This window comes from Melanotaenia boesemani, chromosome 18 (assembly GCF_017639745.1).
Source record: "Melanotaenia boesemani isolate fMelBoe1 chromosome 18, fMelBoe1.pri, whole genome shotgun sequence".
NCBI classification, from domain to species: Eukaryota; Metazoa; Chordata; class Actinopteri; order Atheriniformes; family Melanotaeniidae; genus Melanotaenia; species Melanotaenia boesemani.
Genome location: NC_055699.1, coordinates 21985710 through 22006070, shown reverse-complemented (window position 1 = coordinate 22006070; position 20361 = coordinate 21985710). Strand labels below are relative to the sequence as shown.

General features: G+C 43.0%; 1 protein-coding gene across 1 annotated transcript in view; it reads left to right on the top strand.

The window, feature by feature from the left end:
- Positions 1-20361, top strand: part of LOC121628724 (NACHT, LRR and PYD domains-containing protein 12-like) — a 2607341-nt gene that overhangs the window by 2086742 nt on the left and 500238 nt on the right. Inside the window, exon 19 of the mRNA XM_041967976.1 lies at positions 19582-19628. Within this exon, the coding sequence (XP_041823910.1) occupies positions 19582-19628 (47 nt within the window). The remainder of the gene's footprint in view (positions 1-19581; positions 19629-20361) is intronic.

The window sequence follows — 20361 nt, the reverse complement described above, 5'->3', positions numbered from 1 at the left end:
TGCTCTCAGTGGTGCTGCAGTAGAACACAGGCATGACTGGCCCCTCTTCAGTCTCCAGAGAAGATGAAGACAGTGTTGTGCTTTCCTGACCGCAGCTGTTGTGTCCCTAGAGATCAGTTTATCACTCAGATGGATTTTAAGGAATTTGTTTTTCTGGACTCTTATCAACAGAATCACTGATGATTAGTGGAGGGTGATAAGTCGTCTCACCCTTTATGAAGTTGATAATCATCGCTTTAATTCTTTATTTTTGTTTTTTCTGCATCTACAACTTCAGAGTCTTGCACACAGTTTTTCAGCAACCCAGATCTCAGTTGTAGGTACTAGTTTCCACTCCCAGTAACTGCAGTTTCTCAACCAGCTGCTGTGGGAAGATTTAGATAAATGTTGAGCTGAAGTCGACCAACAGAATTCTGACATATGTGTTCTTGTCTTCCAGGTGAGTCGGGGTGAGGTAAAGCAGGATGGAAGGAGTCATCACCTGGATTTAGCTAATCGCTCTAACTGTCTTAAATACAGAGATGCTGGGTAAAGCTGTGACTCACTAATCAGACCAATGGACCTTTTAACAATCTGCTTCAAGCAAATCCTCTCGCTTGAAGATGTATGACTCAGACCAGGACACCATAGAGAAAGATGGATTGATTCAGTAAAAGAAGGATTAAACATGGTCATTATGATGAGATTAGAGTGTTTCCTGAAACACAAACACTGCTGTTTCAGGAAACACAGCTTCACAGTTAGCCTCAAAGTTGAGCTTTGAGTCAATGATGGTCCCAATTATTTCAAAGTCTGCACATCCTCAGTGTCTGAGCTTTGATGGTCATTTCATTTCATGTTGACAGCAGGAATCGGTGCAGAGAACAGCTGACTGACACAAACAGTGTCTGTGGAGGAAACTTCAGGCAGCAGCAGTTAAAACCCAACAGAACCAGAATCAGTCCACAGCATGAGAGACAAACAGCGAAGCATCAGGAGGATTGTGGAGTAACAGCAGACTGCAGCTGAAGAGTTGAGCTTCTTCTCTGCAGCGTCTCTGTGAGCTCGACTGTTCGATCTGGTCTGAGCTGCTTCTTCAGACTCACAGCAGCTTCAAGGAGCTCAGTCTGACAACCAGAGCTTCCAGTGAGGAAGACTGTGGCAAGATTCATGATGACATGAAATATTTCACTTTAACCCTTTGAGATCAAAGTTGTTTCATTCCAATAAAGAACAGAACAATCATCATTAAACTTTTTAGATTGTAACATTGTTCTTAGGTGTCTTTGCAACCAATAGACAAAAGTGAAACTTTTAGCTAATACGTATCAAAAGTTTCAATAATGGTCAGTTTTTCCAGCTGATATAAGTGAAAATATTAATTTGTGTCATCTTTCAGCACAGTTCATGTCTGGGATGAGACAGAAGGTGGAGACAACCACTTCACTCTGTCTGCTTCCCAGTCGGTTTCCAACATTTACACACTGATCAGTTAGTGTCTCAGAAACTCTGGACAGACTAATTCTCTAAGTGCAGACGGTGAACAACAGAAAGTGTTTTAGTCTCACACAATCAGCAGTCAGAGTAAAACTCAGATCAAAGTCTCAACATTCAGACAACTTTTGAATCAAACTTCTCACCATGTTATTGCAGATATTCATAGAAATATGGTGCTGACATGTTTTGACACATCAGCCAACGTTAGAGTTAATGATCTTCTGTTACAGCCAGAAAAGCTTCATGTCAAAACTAGAAACTGAGCTCGTAGGTTTTATATTTACTGGCAGTGATATTTGACCTAAAATAAGGGATTGTGTTAGAAAGTGCCGTTCTCTGGAAGAAAATAGGTGGTTAGTTGCTACGAAGTGCTGCTGGTGTTTAACATAAAACTGCAGAGTGAGTTCATATGGACTCACTCCACAGGGTAAACAGCCTACTTCTGTAATACTGGGGACAAATACATTACTGAGATTATACTTTTTCATTCTGGTATATCTAAAATATAAAAAACAAAGCTGCCATTAGAATGATCTAATACAGTGTCACAGTGTTTCTCTAATTCTGATTTTGCGTCTTATTTTATTTTATTATTATTCCTGATCAATTGTCTCGAATTCCAATTTTCTTATTATTGTGGCACCTTGCAAACATCAAAAAAATTAAAAAAATGATTACACAGAACCATTAGAAGCTCATAACATTATGAAACCAGCAACAATTCATCACATGCACAGAAGCCACACAAGCAGTTAAATCCAGACTTCTTCTCATTATGGCCTTTTTATTTTTTACCCATTGTTACAGCTGCTGCTTTTTGTCTAATGATTCTCGTTTTGCATGCAAATACCTGTGTGCCATCACTCACCATGGATTGGTTCTGCTCACCACACCCTTGCTTCCTACCTGCTGAGGATTGGCTGGAACTGACACACCTTCACCTCCTCCCTCCTGATTGGATAATAGGTGGTCCAATCCCTGCTCCTGCTGTCACCCACCTGGAAACAAAGGACTCTGCACCTGCTCACTCATCAGCATCTGTTTGCACAGACAGTCTGCTCTTGGCTTGCAGAACTTTTGTGGTTGTGACTGTGTACTTTGATTGGTGGTGTTTGATTAGCAAGATTAGTATTTTTCCAACAGTGTTAAAACTGTTTGGCTTCGTGTTTTTCCTTTTTGCTGACTGATACTGTTGTTTGTCTTTCTCGTTTTTGTTTGGTAATAAGTAAAGCCCTTTTAACTTCTCTTTCAGTTATATTTAGTATAGTTAAAAGTAGAATGTGTTGGGCTAGATAGTATATAGGATTTTTGGGTTATACAAGCATAGCTATTGGAGATGCTTCACTTTCTGTTTATATCATAGATTAGTAGGCCAGTATTTTGTTCACCTGTTTATTTATTCTTGGTTCTGTTTTTTTGTACTGGCTGTTTTGAAGGTCATCGTGTTAGCTGGATCCATGTGATAATTACAGAAACAGACCATTATGTCTACATGTGCTTAGTAGATCTGAATATGATTACACTACCTACATGATGTAATAATTAGACATTACACTTGCACTTTAATCTCTGATAAATAACTTAACATGGATGAACACTCTGCTGTTGTGTAAATTTCAGGTGTGATACAGTCTGACTGTTTATTTGCAGGAACGTTGATGGTTTTGAAAGTTCTTTAAGTTCTAATTAATTTTTTTTTATTGCACAGCATTTATGTTATAGAATAGAAATGGAATAGAAATACTTTAATAATCCCTTTGGAGAGTCCTCAGAGAAATTTGGGAAGATGTTGTGAAGCTCCAGAAATGTTTGACTTTATGTTCAGTCCTGTGCAGACGTGTTAATCCAGGTTCATCCATTTAATCCATTTTAGCTGCAGTCATTTATTAAAAATGTGCAAACATAAAAACGATAAATGAGGCAGAAACAGAGTCAGTCTGAGGAGCGTCATCATATGTAATGCTGAGCTTTGGATTATCAATATTTTTACTAAAGTTAATAATTCATTCTTTAGTTTTAGTGACATAAAGATCAAATAAACTCCCATCACACCATAGACAAAGGCAGGAAAAGCAGAACTAGGATCTGATTGTAGTTCTTGGAGAAGAGACAACAAGCTGCATCATCATTAAACCTCAGAAGGATTTCTTCAGATGCAGCTGTCGGTGGATATGATAACACAAAAACAACAAGAAAACAACACAAAGGTGAAAGAAACAACCTGGAGGAGAATCATTGTTTAAAGTGAAAATATAAAACATTTACAAACACCTGATGAACTCTTTCAGGCTGCATCATGGAGGTGTTAATACATTTAGTCTAAAATGAAGAGTCTAGCATTACCCACACCTTTAACAGGATCATAAACAAACTTCAGGGAGTCACATCTACCATCAGTTAAAGAGACAGTTTCATCTTAACATTTTCTAAAGAAAAACATCATCACAAGGGATGTAAGAGCAGCTGGTCTATCTGGAGATAAAGTCACTACCTGTAGAATTACTACTGGCCACCATGACTCACATCTGGGACCTTACCTGACAAGAAAATATAATGTAAGGGAAAATCAACTTATAGACTTCAGTGCATCAAGTGTGAGGAGAAGAGTTTGAAACAAAGAGTTGAAATGAGAAGCATTCATGAGTCCAACTATGAGACAGAAGGATGGATGATGTGATGAGTGTGATGTTGCAAACAGGACCTTCATCCTGAGTGAGCCTACTTTAACCCGTGAGGAAAGGAGAATCTAAAATCCCAAATCTTAGTACAACAAAGATACAAAAATAAAAAGTAATGATTCGTCATGGAGGATAAATCATGTGGAGGATGTGAGTTGTTGCTGCTCCTGCAAAACATTTACTAGAAACTGTGGAGACATTTGGTGACTTTGGGTGTGATTTCTGCAAAGGAAAGTAAAAGTCTGCTGCATTTATTCTTCAAATGCTAACAAAGAACAGCAGCTGGAGGGAGTGGAGGTAGGTTAAGTTTTCATGAAGGCCCACAGTTTGCCACAGAATACTCAGTTATAGTCATATTGTTTAAATTTAACAGCTCTGAGCCGTTCAAACCTTTAACATTATTTACATTAAAAGAAAAAAATGACAGTTACATCAAAAATAAAAAGTTTGGGTTGAATTTAACAGTCCTTTGAGTCTTTGACCCTACCTGACTGAACACACGACCCAGCTCCTGGTCCAGGCTCTGATCATTTCACGCATTGACTACTGCAACTCCTTACTGGCTGGCCTGCCTGCATGCTCAGTTAAACCTTTGCAGATGATCCAGAACGCAGCAGCACGTCTGGTCTTCAACCAGCCCAAAAGAGCTCATGTCACTCCGCTGCTAATTGCTCTTCACTGGCTTCCAGTTGCAGCACGCATCAAATTCAAAGCTCTGCTTCTGGCTTACAAAACAATAACCCAAACGGCTCCGGTCTACCTTCACTCCTTAATCCAGAGCTACACTCCCTCTCGAAACTTACGCTCTACCAGTGAAAGACGCCTAGTGCTCCCACCACAACGTGGCGCAAAATCAGTAGCTAGACTCTTCTCCTCTGTTGTTCCCCGGTGGTGGAACGATCTACCAAACTCCGTCCGATCCGCAGAGTCCGTATCCACTTTTAAGACCAAGCTAAAGACTCAGTTGTTTAAGGAGCATTTCCACATTTAGCTTAACTAAATGAGTCAGAAAGATTTGTCCAGCTCTTTGGCTCAACCAAGTACTGAAGAAGCTGTGTGCACTTATGCCCAAGATGATATTGTGTGATGAAATCATGCACTTATGCCCAAGTTGATATTATGTGATGAAATCATGCACTTATGCCCAAGTTGATATTATGTGATGAAATCATGCACTTATGACCTACTTGATATTGTGTGATGAAATCGTGATTTTAAATAAAATGACAAAAAAAAAAAAAAAAAAAAAAAAAAAAAAATTTATATGCACTGCACTAGCACTACATGACAGCACCTGGGTCCAACTGGACTCAAAAGCGGTCTGACTATCACTTAATTATGACGTCCCATCTTGTTTGAATTCATGCTTGTGTTGTTCTTCCTCTCAAATGTAAGTCGCTTTGGATAAAAGCGTCTGCTAAATGACTGTAGAATAGAATAGAATAGAATAGAATAGAACTAGAAAAGGTTTCGAGCTGCAAGATCATACAGTGTGTGTGTGTGTGTGTGTGTTAATAATCACATGGTTTTTTTTTTTTTTTTTTTTTTTAACCTGTCTTGTCCAGCATCGTTGCAAACAGAATGATTGTCTGGCTGCTGTCTGGTGCTGGGCAATTTTACTCTATCAAGCAGGGATTTATACTACATGTATAAAGTCCCTCTTGATGACATGAAAAACTTTATTAAATCAGACTCTTAATGCTGGACTCGACCGGAGGGGACAGAGAGAGAGAGAGATAGAAAAGAAAGTAGAGAGAAGAGGGAGGGGAGAGAGAGGGACAGAAAGGGTGTGGGGAGTGCGGGTGGGGACTTAAAACATTATACAGAAAACCATGTAATCCATACTACTTGCAACATATATAGCTAAGATCATCCTGGCCAGTAGGTCATTACACAACTAGTTGATAATAGTAACAATAATAATAATCACAATAATAGTAATAATAATAATAGTAGTAGTAATAATAATAAGAGTAGGAGTAATAATAATAATAATAAGAACAGAAATAATAAAAAAAAAGAAAAAAAATATGATAATAGATATAAGTGAAACTGCTGTATTCAAGAACACGCGCAGAGAAACCTGTGTGGATATGCTGGAGAACTCGGCCACACGGCGACGCAAAGACTGTGTGGAGACGTTCAGGAAGGAGTGACCATGCAGAGTGATCATGCAGATGCCACCTCACTTGAACAGAGGCCAGAGTCAGGCCAGCGGTCCCGAGACCCAGGCCACCAGCCCCCCCGTAGGCTACAGATCCCGACCGGTCCACAGAGACGACCACTCGCCCGCCCAGGAAGGCAGCAGCAGGAGACCCCAGCAGGAGCCGCCCCTCGGACACAGGGCACCGGCCCCGGCAGGCCGAGGCCAGCAGTCCCCGACCCCCCCGGGCACCGGCCGCCCAGGACAGACGGGGCAGAGGGCCCGGGCCCAGGAGCGCAGGGACACCCCCCACCCCCACAGGCCAAGGGCCAGCACGCCACCCGGGGGGACCCGGCCCGCCCAGACGGCCACCGCCAGAGGCCAGCCCCACACCCCAGCGCCCAGCCGCACACCCCGAGAACCAGTCCTGCCCCCCCCCCAGACCAACACACACAAACACACACACTCTCCTTCCACTCCTCCATTCATCCTCCCACACATACACCATCCAACCCTCACATACTCTGTCCTCCCACACACACACACCATCCTTCCACCATCCATCCTTCCACACACACACCATCCTTCCACCATCCATCCTCCCACACACTCACCATCCTTCCACCATACACTCTCCCACACCTACCCCATCCTCCCACACACACATCATCCCTCCACCACTCATCCTCCCACACATACACCATCCTCCACCTTCACACCTCCCACACACACACACACACACCATCCTTCCACTACCCATCCTCCCACACATACATCATTCTCCTACACATACACCGTCCTCCCTCTCCTACACCAAACATCCACCTTCACGTACCCCATCCTCCCACACACACACACACCACCCCTCCATCACCCACTCTCCCAAACATACACCACTCCCCCAAACACACACCATCCTCCCTCCCATACACCATCCATCCTCCTGCACACACACCATTCTTCCCCCATCCATCCTCCCACACACTCCCCATCCCTGCACCATACATTCTCCCACACATACCCCATCCTCCCCCACATACATCATCCCTCCACCATTCATCCTCCCACACCCACACCACCCCCCCTCCCACGCACCACACATCCACCTCCACACACCCCACCCTCCCACACACACACACCATCCCTCCACCACCCATCCCCCCACACACACCACTCTTCCCCCCACACACACACACACACACAAACACCATCCCCCCACCACCATCCTCCCGCCACCCCACGCCGCGGGGGGACAGCCCCAGCCAGGAGGCGAGGAGACATGAACCAGGCCCCCACCCCCCCCACCCCGCCCCAGTCCCCCACTCCCCACCCCCAAAACAGCACCTTCCCCCCAGGGCCAGCAGCCAAACCCCCCGGGGCAGCCCGCCCACGCCCCGGGCCAACGCGACAGGCCACCCGGCCCGCCCCGCCCCCGGGCCATCCATGGAGACAGGGGCGCTTGAAGACCCCATCCCCCCTCCCTCCCCCACTAGTGAGGGAATATATTATGTGCTGTTTGCAATTAAAAAAAAGAGGGTTAAAATTGGGGGGCAGTAACTGCATTGAGGAGGGGGTGGGGCCACCTGAGCAGTCCCACCCACCTGACCTTGCATGTTCCACCCCCCAAAACGTGTTTGTATGTTGCAAATGTTATTTGTGCTCAGTGACTAAGTGGAATTAAAAGCTGGGAGGCATGCTGCCGCTCGGCGAAGCAACAGGGCCACTATGATGACCCCCCTGCCCCGCCCAGCGCAACAAGCACACCCCCCACGGCCCTACCTGTGTATGTAGTGAAGAGTGGGGAGGGGAGGGGTCAGGAGATGTAGGTCCAGAGGGGGGTAAGCCTCCCCCCTGGAAGACGACCCGCCAGTGGCTTAGGGCGCCCCCGTCCCCCGCCGGCCCCGAAGGGCGTCACAGGCCCAGAGCAGGCACCCCAACCCAGGCACGCCACGAACCCCCCCAGGGGCCAGCCCCCAGCCCAAGGGGCCACTTTCCTCTTTCTGAGTGGGAGGGGGGCGAGGCGAAGGAAGGGAATCCCAGGCCCCCGCCCCCAACACCCAGCCAGGGCGCCCCCCAGAGGACATGTCCTAACCCCCTGCAAACGCACACACACTCTCACACACCTCTATACACCAACACCTCAATACGTGCACATACCTCCACACACACACGTCACGCACATACCTATAAACACACACACCGGTGCCCACATACGCACACACTCTCATACCCCTCCATACACATACACCACTACACACACACTCACATACATACCTGCATATACACACAAGCACCTCCATACATACTCACGCCTCCACCCACTCCTTCACTCCTCCACACACACCTCGACCTCCACGTGCACACACTCATATATACATACCTTCACACACACCCACATCCCACATAGACCTCCACACACACACCCGCACACTACTCACACACACACATACACGCACACACCCAGACCTTCATACACACCCACACACACATACAGCACACACGTCCCTCTACACCCACCCACACACCAGCATACCCACAGACACACACACACACACACCCACACACAAACACACCCCCACCCAGGTTCCGGGCCTGCGACCAAGCACCAGGGCACGGACCAACCCCCGGCACGGCACATCAGGACGGGCCCAGCCCCCCCCAGCAGCGGCAGACCCCCCACCCCCAGGAGCGGGGGGAGACCCGACGCCCCAGAGCCCGGGGCCCCCACCTGGGGCCCCCACCCGGCCCACCCCGGGCCCGACCGGCCACCCGGCCAGGGGCCGACGGACACCGACCCAGGCACCCCGGCAGCCACCCCCCACCGCCACGAGGCAGCCCCACCCCGGGGCCCACCCAATGCCGCCCGCCCAGACCGGAACCCCCAGCCGACCCAGCAGCGGAGCAGCCTAGATCCCCACCCAGGAGACAACCGGAGACCTGAAGCCACCAGGGACCCCCCACCCACATCCGCCCCCATCCCAGCGAAGCCGCAATCCTCCACCTACATTAAGTGATGTAGCCAGTCACAGGGGACCAGAGGGAATGAAAGTCATCTGACTGGTTCCTGGAGGAGACAGACATTGTCTCAATGCTGATGTGATCTAACAGGAGATTTCTAAACTGCTGGATAGACAAATTATTCTTATCTTTCCAGTTCACAAGAATAGTTTTCTTTGCGATGCATAAGACTGCGAGGACCAAGTTTATGGAGTGTATTCCTATGTTAGTGTCACCCAGGTCGCCCAGTAGGCAAAGTGTGGGGTTTGTAGGAAAACTAGTTTTAAACCATTTTGAGAGATCTTCACACACCTTAATCCAGAACCTTTGGACAGGTGTGCAGGACCACAGCGCATGGATGTAGCTATCAGAGGTGTTCTCAGAGCAGTGTGGGCAGATATCTGATGGTGAAAGGCCCATCCTGAACATCCTGTGTCCTGTATAATGAGTTCTATGGAGAATTTTGAATTGTATTAGTTGTATATTTGAATTCTGAGTCATTTTAAATGTGTTTAAACATATTTGTGACCATCTTTTCTGATCAAAGTTATTAGATAAATCATCTTCCCATTTTGAAGTTGGGAGAGATATCCTGTCTTCTAGCTTTGCAAGTAATCTATATATTTTTGATAATAATTTTGGAGTATTATGATTCAGGAATTCTGCTATTCTGATAGGAAGCTGCAAGTCTAACTGTACAGGGGTATACTTCTTACATATAATTGATTTTAGTTGGTGGTACTCTAAGAATTTATTGCTGTTGATTCCATACTGTGAGACAATTGTGTTGAAAGATACAAAGTTTCCATTTTCTATTATCTGTCCTAACTGTTGTATTCCTTTAGTCTTCCATTGAGTGAAGTTTATCATCTTTTTGTTCTGCAGGATGTCAGGGTTGTTCCAGATGGGTGTAAGTCTACATGGAAAGAGGGAAGATCTGGTTATCTTACAGAATTCCCACCAAGCCATTAAGGAAAAACGGATGTTAAGGCTTTTAAAGCACTTATATGGTTTAATGGTTGAGCTGATGAACGGCAGGTCAGAGATGACTAAGTCCTCACACAAAGCCTGCTCCACATCTAGCCACGGCTCATCCAGATAACTGGGTTTGAGCCACTTGGAGATGTACTGCAGCCTGTTAGCTATAAAGTAGTTATTAAAGTTTGGTAGGTCCAGTCCTCCTCTATCTTTAGTCTGCTGTAAGGTTTTAAGACTGATACGTGACGGCTTGTTTTTCCAAAGAAACTTGGATATGAAAGAGTCCAGAGATTTAAACCAACTGGTGGAGGGTTTAGTGGGTATCATTGAAAATAAATAATTAACTTTAGGTAGAATCATCACCTTAATGGTGGCAACTCTCCCCATTAGTGAGATGGGTAAGCGCCTCCACCGTAAGAGATCATCTTCTATTGTTTTTAGTAGCTGAACATAGTTTAATTTTGTTAAATCTGATAATCTGGGGGAAATATTTATACCAAAATATCTAATGTTTCCTGTCTGTATTTTGATATTAGGGATGTTTTGTAGGTCACAGTTGATGGACATGGCTGTAGTCTTAGACCAGTTAATAGAATAATCAGATATTGATGAGAACTTATTAATAACTGTGATTGTCTCAGAGAGTGATGTTTGTGAGTTCTGAAGGAAGAGTAATACATCATCTGCATAAAGACTTATTTTATGTTCTATATTTTTGCCCTGGATTCCTTTAATTTCTGTATTTTGTCTAATAGCAGCTGCTAACGGCTCTATGAAAATGGCAAAAAGTGAGGGGGAGAGTGGGCAGCCCTGTCTGGTGCCTCTCTGTAAGCGGAAGCTTGGAGAAGTTTGATCGTTGGTTTTCACACATGCATTTGGGTTATTATATAATATTTTAATCCACTCTATGAAAGAAGGTCCAAACCCAAATTTGTCAAGTGTTGCAAATAGAAACTTCCAGTTTACCCTGTCGAAGGCTTTTTCTGCATCTAGAGAAATGATTGTGGATTCTAGATTATGTAAAGTAGAGTAATCTATGAGGTTAATTAGTCTACGTGTGTTAGTAGATGAATGTCGACCTTTTATAAAACCTGTCTGGTCCGGATGTATTATAAGAGGGGTTATTTTTTCTATCCTTCTGGCAAGAGCTTTACTAATTATTTTCAGGTCTACATTTATTAAAGATATGGGACGGTAACTGGATGGAAGTGTGGGGTCTTTGCCTGGTTTTAGCAATAGTGTTATATTAGCTAAGTTCATATTTTGCGGTATTTTTGTTTTTCCTGTATTTCTAACAACATATTATAAAATGTAGGAGCTAGCGTTGTCCAGAATTCCTTGTAAAATTCTGCTGAGTAACCATCTGGACCCGGGGCTTTATTGTTGGGCATATGTTGGAGAGCTTCGTGGAGTTCATCTACAGTAATAGGTGCATCTAAATTTATTTTATTTTCATTTTTTAGTTTTGGTAGATTAATGTTGTTTAAAAATTGTTCAATATGTTCATCTGTTGGATTAATCTGTGATTCATATAATGTTTTATAGAAGCTTCTAAACGTGTCATTTATCTTGTCTGGGTCATGGCTGATGTTTCCGTCTTGATCTTTAACAGAGGAGATTGTTGTTTTCTCCTTGTTTGTTTTTAGTTGATTTGCTAAAAACTTTCCAGATTTGTTACTGTGTTCAAAGTTCTCCAAGCGAAGTCTTTGCGCTAAAAACTGTGTTTTTTTATCTATAATTTCTTTAAGCTGCAATTTAGTTTTCCTTATATTATTCATTGTGTGCTCTTCGGGGGAAATGCGGTAAGGCTCCTCCAATGATTTAATCCTGAGTTCTAATTCTAAAACTCTTGCTGTTTCCTTCTTCTTCTTATGTGAGGAGAAGGAAATTATTTTCCCTCGCATTACTGCTTTTCCTGCTTCCCAAAGGAGACACGCTGAAGTTTCAGGCATGTCATTTTTTTCTATATAAATTGACCATTCTTTTTTAAAATAATCAATAAACTCAGGATCTTTCAATAAAGAGGTGTTAAATCTCCAGCTTTTACCAATCGGTTTATTATTTTTGTTTCTCAGAGTGAATGAAACTGGTGCGTGATCGCTGATGCTGATTGGATGTATCTGAGTCTCTGAAATGTCGCCCATTAGTGAGTTACTATTTAAAATATAATCTATTCTAGAGAAGGAGTGGTGAACTGAAGAGAAGAAGGTGTATTCTCTTAGTTTAGGATGGTGAGAGCGCCAAGCATCGCAAAGACCAAAATCCTTCATGTACTGTTTGATAGTTTCTGACGACTGCCAGACTCGATGACTGCCTGATGTGCTGCAGCGATCTTGTTCAGTCAAGACTACATTAAAATCACCAGCTAGCACTATTCTGTTATCTGAATAATTCTGGAGTGTAGCAAACAGGGAGTGGAAAAAGGAGGGATCATCTGCATTGGGGCCGTACACATTGGTAATACATAATTTGATATTACAAATAGATAATAAAGTTATCAGAAATCTGCCTTCCGGATCCACTACTGTGCTATCTATGTCAAAATTTAGTCTCTTATTAATAAGAGTAGCTACTCCTCTCTGCCTAGAATTATAACAGGCTGAGTAAACATGAGGAAACTGAGCTGTTTGAAGAAGATCTATGGTTGAGTTTGTTAAATGAGTCTCTTGTAGTAAGACAATGTCAGCCTGCAGCTCCTGTAATTTATTAAAGATCTTCAACCTCTTCTCCCTGGAACCGGCTCCATGTACATTCCAACAGACGATTTTTAACATGGTTATTGTGAACGGTTTAATGCTTCATGCGTGTTACTGACGCGTGTGTCTTTGTGCGCCCCTCTTGCGTGTTCGCGCGTGTTTGCATGCAGCCTGATTGCGCGCGTTTGTCCGTATGTTAAATGTCCGTATATGTACCTTAATGCGTGTTCTCTCATACATAAAACGCGAGTGTTTATATTTATCATGTATGGTGCGGCTGTGCGTCCTGACGGTTTTTGACCGGCCGCGTGCGCTGCTGATATTACGAGCTGGATTACAATTAACAGTGAAGACGTGAAAGATAGTGAAAAGTGAGAAAAGTATTTGTGTGAAATATAAAAACAAAACAGAAAAAAATACATCGATCTAGGTGTAGAGGCTGTGGTGAGACGAGCAGTGTGTTCTACTGTCAGTGATCTATAATGGCGAGTTAAGAGTGATCATTTGGAGAGATTGACATACAGCACCTGGGATCAGAAGAGCCACGGAGTGACGTCCGGGTCGCGGTACAGTTGTCCATTAATAAACAGTTTATCCACTGCGATGACAGCGCGAGCGCCATTAGCCATAGATTTCCGTCTGATGGGAAACAGGACTCTCCGTCGGTCCAGAATCTCTCTCGGATATTGGTCGTTTACTCCGAAGTTGGTCCCCTTCAGTTCGCGGCCCTGGTTCTTCACCTGCTCCTTCTGTTTGAAGCTGACGAACTTCGCTACGATGGGTCTTGGTCTGCTGGACCCGGGTTTCCTCCCGCCGAGCCGATGGACTCTGTGAAAGGAGATGTTTTTCACCGTTTCCTCTGGGAGCTTCAGGTGGGTTTTGATGAAGTTTTTCACCGTGGTCTCGGGGTCCTCCTCCGTCTGCTCTGGAATCCCTGCAAATACCAGGTTCTCTCTCATGCTCCGCGCCTGCAGATCGATCACCGTTTCCTTGATCTTCTTATTTTCATCTGAGAGACGGGTCAAGCCCTCGGTGAGGGATTTTACCGTCTCTCTGAGACCGCAATTTTCTGCAGCCAGACTTTCCACCTGCTTCTGGCTGAATTCTAATGATTCACGTAGCGCCTGGAACTCTTTGTGGAGAATTTCTACCAGACTCAAACGCGCATCAAAACTACTGAGTTTTTTATCTATAGAGATCAGAACATCTGTTGAGTCGTTCCCCGGTGGTGAAATAGCTCCAGGTGAATCCTCATTTCGCTGTCTCTTGGATTTAGATGAGGTGGAGGGGGTGGAGGTGTTGTTTGGTTTCCCCATGACGATTCTGTCGTAACAACGATCTATAAAATCTGTCAGGCTGGCCAAATCCTCCCCGCTGTGCTCCAGAGTGTACCTTTTAAAGACACTATAGTCCTACTTTAAAGAATATTTTGATTAAGTTGGCACAAAATACAATCGATTGAAAGTATAAATGTTTGGGCGCCTAGTTTGAATCTGCCGTCTCCCCCGGAACTACGTCACCTACAGCATTAGCGTCACTTACCTGCCACCAGCCGTAAAAAAAAAAAAAAAAAAAATAATCACATGGTTTACAGGAATCTGAGAGGAGGCTCCATGTGATTTACAGGAATCTGCTCTGAGTGTCACACCCTACCTACACCTAGAGTTATACTGCAGGCAATGTTCAGATATCAAGGGTCTCCTGGTGGGTCCATTTGTTTTACAACCAACAGAGTTAAAATGAAAGTAAAAAAATAGAATCTCATCAAAGTGAAATCACATCTAAACACTGAAAGCAGCTGGTCGAATGACAGTGATATAAACTATGAAATTATAAATTATGAAGCTTGAGATAAAAGATAAGCGGCTGGATTTCTATGGGCCGCACCCATTAAAAGGTCAATGGTCAACTTGTTATCATCCAGCAGCCAGAAGAAGAATTCACACAGGAACCCGTCAGCCTGGACTCTTGCAGCAGCTGCAGAGACGACGGAGGAGCTTCGTCTTGACAGTGAGTCGCTTTGTTCATTTTATTAGGCAACTAATATGTTATTCTGCAAAAATACTATTTTATATCCATTATTAGTGTAATTTATTTTACTGTGAGATCATTTTGATCATGATTAATCACAGGTTACAAATTAATCATGATTAATCACCATTTGCGAGTTTTTTTATGCCTGAAATTTCCACGTTTTTACTGTATTGTATCAACAGAATGTGCCAATGCTACACATATTTAGTGTTAACTGACCCTCTCTTGGGTAAACGTCAGATGCCCATTGGTCAGTAAATGCAGCAGGTAATATACTTCTATTCGTTGTTCTAAATCATCTCTACCTTGTTCTCAATCACAATTCAGAATTTATTTATCATCATCTCACCAACCGTCTCCATGGTGATAATTTCTGCCCTAAAACCAGCAGATGTAACGACTGAAGTTAAATAGCCAACATTGATGAAGAAACTCTGATAAAACTGATGATCTGGCTAAAAACAGCCTTTTCCTTTTATCATTGAAGTGTAAGTGTTTGTGCAGCAGTGATAAAAGTCCTACAGCAGCTTCACCCAAAGTAAACACCTGTTGATAAAATAGATCATTGACTGTTTTACAAGTTTTTCTTTACGTTTTTAGATTAGATGATCACTTTAAATGTAATAATCAGTTCAATATTTCATCAAATCTAGACCTCCAGAAAGATCTCATTTGTGCCCCCCTTTTCCTTTTAGTCAGTGCTCCTGTCTGGAACCCCATCAGAACTTTTCTAGAACCGCCCCTGCATAGCTGAAGCATAAACCTCGTCTACCACCAGCCAACTACTGTGTTAGAGAAGGTCCTGCCAAAAATAGTACTTTGGGGGTAAATATGTAACTGTGTAAACCATGAACCGCTAGTTTCCTCCTTCTCAGCTGAAGCATAAACAAATGCAAAAACAGAGAAAAGTCGATCAGCTGATCCCCGACAGCTGTCACGATTCACAGAACAAGATGAGAGGAGGAAGCAGCTGCTGCACAAACACTGAGACGACCAGAGATCCTCTAGAGCAGAAATGCTGGTGCAAAACGCAGGATAAGTAAAACAAAGCAGTGGAACCCTCTCACCAGGAAAGGAGTGTGTGTTAAAACACCATTATTCTTCATGAAGGCGACATCCATGAGTTGCTCCATTAATGTTGAGTTTATTCTCAAATCCATCGATAGAGCCAGTCGGCTCATCTTTTCCATCTCACCTCTCCATGTCCTGCCGTCATAATGGAGAACTGACAGATGTATGGGGCTTGTCATGTCGCTCATGTGTTAAGTGTGTTCAAAATATTAATGCAATAATTAAATAAATTAGTTGCTACCGTTAATGTGTTAGCTTTGACAGCCCTTGTTTTTAGTTGTGTTTTTTTTAATTGTCCGGTGTATATGACATTGACCACGCTATTTAAACGTCCGTGTGGAAGAACATGAGATGTTCGTGTCTCCTGTCGGACTTGTACAGAACAGGAGTGGCACATATAAATGTGACCTAGATTTTGGGAAACAATGAACTCATTATGACTAAAGTAGTCATCAAATTTTTAAAAGTAACACAAAAGTTGTTTAAACAAACAGCAAATATAAATATTTGTTTTTCCATTAACAGTTGTTTACCTAAGATGGTCCTGTGTTGTTTGTCTTTAATCACTGCAGCACATAAACTTAGTGATTAATAAGAAATTTTTCTCTGAGCCAAATCAGCTGTTTTATCAGAGTTTCTTCAGCTTTACTGGCTGTTTTATTTCATACAGTCATCCCATCTGGTGATTTTATGACTTTCACATCCTCTTCATTAAATGTGAACAGCTTTTACAGACAAATCCAGGTAAGCAGTTAGCGCGATGATGCTATATAAATGCTACTTTATGATCCAGAGTTTGAGAGTGTTAATGTAGAACATAGTGTGGTTGATGGTGAGATTAGTGTCCAAGCATCTTAAAACACACATGTCCCACGCTACACTTTTATTTGCAGACCTCTCTTCAGCTTTTATTAAGATGCATATATTTCAATATAACAACTTCTTACTGATTTTAAATCTTTCAATCAAATCAAATTGTTATTCTTTAAAGCTCCAGTGTGTCAGAAATACTCCCATCTAGTGGCGGGCTAGTATAGTAACTAGTAAGTCTTCAGTCAACGTGCTGCTGACAAACCTCATCAAGGGGAATCTGCTGCCCTCGGCTCTCATCTGGATCACTTCTAGACCTGCAGCAGCCAATCAGATCCCTCCTACATGTGTTGACAGGGTAACAGAAGTACGAGGCTTCACTGATGTCCAGAAGGAGGAGTACTTCAGGAGGAGATTCAGTGATGAAGAGATGTCCAGCAGAATCATCTCCCACATGAAGACATCCAGGAGCCTCCACATCATGTGTGGAATCCCAGTCTTCTGCTGGATCACTGCTACAGTTCTGGAGCACATGTTGACCACAGAGCAGAGAGGAGAGCTGCCCAAGACCATGACAGACATGTACTCACACTTCCTGATGGTCCAGACAAAGAGGAAGAAGAACAAGTACCATGAGGGACATGAGACGAGTCCACAGGAGCTGACAGAGACTGACAGGAAAGTTCTTCTGAAGCTGGGGAGGCTGGCGTTTGAACATCTGGAGAAAGGAAACATCATGTTCTACCAAGAAGACCTGGAGCAGTGTGGTCTGGATGTCACAGAGGCCTCGGTGTTCTCAGGAGTTTGTACTGAGATCTTCAGAAGAGAGTGTGTGATCTTCCAGAAACCAGTTTACTGCTTCGTTCATCTGAGTGTTCAGGAGTTTCTGGCTGCAGTCTACATGATGCACTGTTACATCAACAAGAACACAGAGGTGCTGAAGATCCTCCTGGGTAGAAAATGCAGTAACTTATCTCCAGTGAATTTCCTGAACAGTGCCATGAAAACATCATTTAAAAGTAAAAATGGCCACCTGGACCTTTTCACTCGCTTCCTTCATGGCCTCTCTCTGCAGTCCAACCAGAGACTCTTAGCAGGCCTGTTGGGTCAGACAGAGAACAGTCCAGAAACCATCCAGAGAGTCATCAAAACCCTGAAGAACATGAACACTGGTAACATCAGTCCTGACAGAAGCATCAACATCTTCCACTGTCTGATGGAGATGAACGATCTTTCAGTTTATCAGGAGATTCAAAAGTATCTGAATTCAAAGAAAGAATCAAAGAAGAAACTCACTCAGGTCCAATGTTCAGCTCTGGCCTACATGCTGCAGATGTCAGAGGAGGTTCTGGATGAGTTGGACCTGATGAAGTACAACACTAAAGCAGAAGGACGACGAAGACTGATCCCAGCTGTGAGGAAATACAGGAAGTTTCGGTGAGTTAATGTGTTCATGAACTTTATCAGTCAGAGTAGATCAGGAGTTTTTCTCACTTCATCAGTCATTAGTCAGATAATCTGAAATGATCAGAGAAACACAACAAGATTAAATCTGGAAAAGAAAAAAATTAAAGAGGAAATATGAAAATATTTAGAGAACTTCTTTAACTGTAAAGAAGAAGAATTTAATTAAACTGTATTATGTTTTGTTTCCTTCTTTTCCACAAAACTTTATCTATTTTCTTTCTTTTTTAACACTTTTCTGGACAATGAAAGGATGAAAGTTAGCAGCTCCTGAGCTTCAACCTCCAGTTTTTAGTTCAGAAGTTCAGTGAAGATCATCACTGAACCACAGCTGTCACTTGATAACTGTTGTAGGTTGAAATCACATGAATCCTCCAGGATTTGACAACATGATGCAGCTCAGTCTTCTACATTCAAAGTTTGACTCTGGTACCAGATGAAGATGTTCCACTCCTGTGGATTCACAATATGACTGCAGCAGCATTACAGGGACCAGGCTGCTGAAGTCTGGGTGGACACATCATGGAAGCAAATCCTCTTCTCCACATGAGGAGCATAAAAACTGAACGCTGCCTCTCCATGTTTAGTTCTGACTCTGGGAACAGAAAGTAGACTTGACCCTGATGACCTGAGGGATCTGGTTGGTTCATAATAGACCAGAAGATCCTGAATGTGTTCTGGTTCTAAGCGATCAGGATCAGGATCAGAATGGGATTTTATTGTTAACTAAGTTTTTACATTGAAGGAATTTGTCTTGGAGTGAAAATGCTAAAACAAAAACAGCTGGAAAGAAAAACACAAAAACAGACAGAACATAAACAGTATTTACAGGGTGTAAAGTATAAAATTATAAAAATGTACACATCTATATAAAAGAAAAGGTCTGTACACAACAGTGTGTAGTACAAAGGAGAGGTTTAAAGTCTGCAGGTCTGATAGAAACTGGAGAGATTTAGTGTGTCATGTCAAACAGAGACGAGATAAGATGAATCACAGAAATAAAGAACAGATGTTTACAAAATGATGTTTCTGTTTTGTCACCACATTCAGTCAGTTTGTCAAAAATTCTTCCTTCATTAAAACTGACTCCATTTTCTCTGATTACAGACTTGCTGTTTTCCAACTCCTTGAGGCTGACTATGAAGTTATCGCCTCAGCTCTGAAGTCCAACTCCTCCCATCTGACAGAGGTAGACCTCAGTAACATCTGGCTGGAAGATTCTGGAGTTAAGAAGCTGTGTGATGGACTGGAGAGTCCAAACTGTCGACTGGAGACTCTGAGGTCAGTTCATTGGAGCTGTTGTAGCTTTTCTATACCAATTTTTAAACATTGTTTACTATTGAGTCAGAATGGATTTAATAAACACTTGTTACACATTTATATAAAAAAATTTCTTGAGTTTCTTCTTGCTGTTTTTTGTTCTTCCAACTGCCAAGATTTTTTTCTTTATTGTACAGATTAAAAACATTGTAAAAAGAGAATCCAAGAAAACAAAAATTTCACTGAGTCTTAAGTCATAAAGCTGTGAAAACATGACAGCTGAGTAATTTACTTCTAGAAACTGCTGTTAAGACCCAGTAAAAACATTTTTTATATTTAGAAAAGTTTCCAGTTTCTTCCTAAATTCATCCTGACATTTTTATTTTCTTTAAAACTTGAACAATTTGGCTGCACAGCATGAGTTTGTATGGATGGAGCCTCTGGTGGAGCTGCAGAGTTTAAGAGCTGAAGTCACTACATCTTTATTAAAGCAGCAGCTTGTTTTCTATATTAAACACCAACATGTCAGTGTCATGGTTTATGTGACCAGAGGCCTGTATGATTATTAACATATCCTAGATATCTCTGTTACCTGGGTTGACTTACCCAGACATTTGGGATCTGAATAAGCAGAACCACGATGGTATTTACTAGCTAGGTAATTCAACTCAGGGTTTTCCATCTAGATCAGTGCGCTGACTCAAAAGGGGTGGAGTTTGCAGCATCTGACCAATCACAGACATGGAGAATCCCT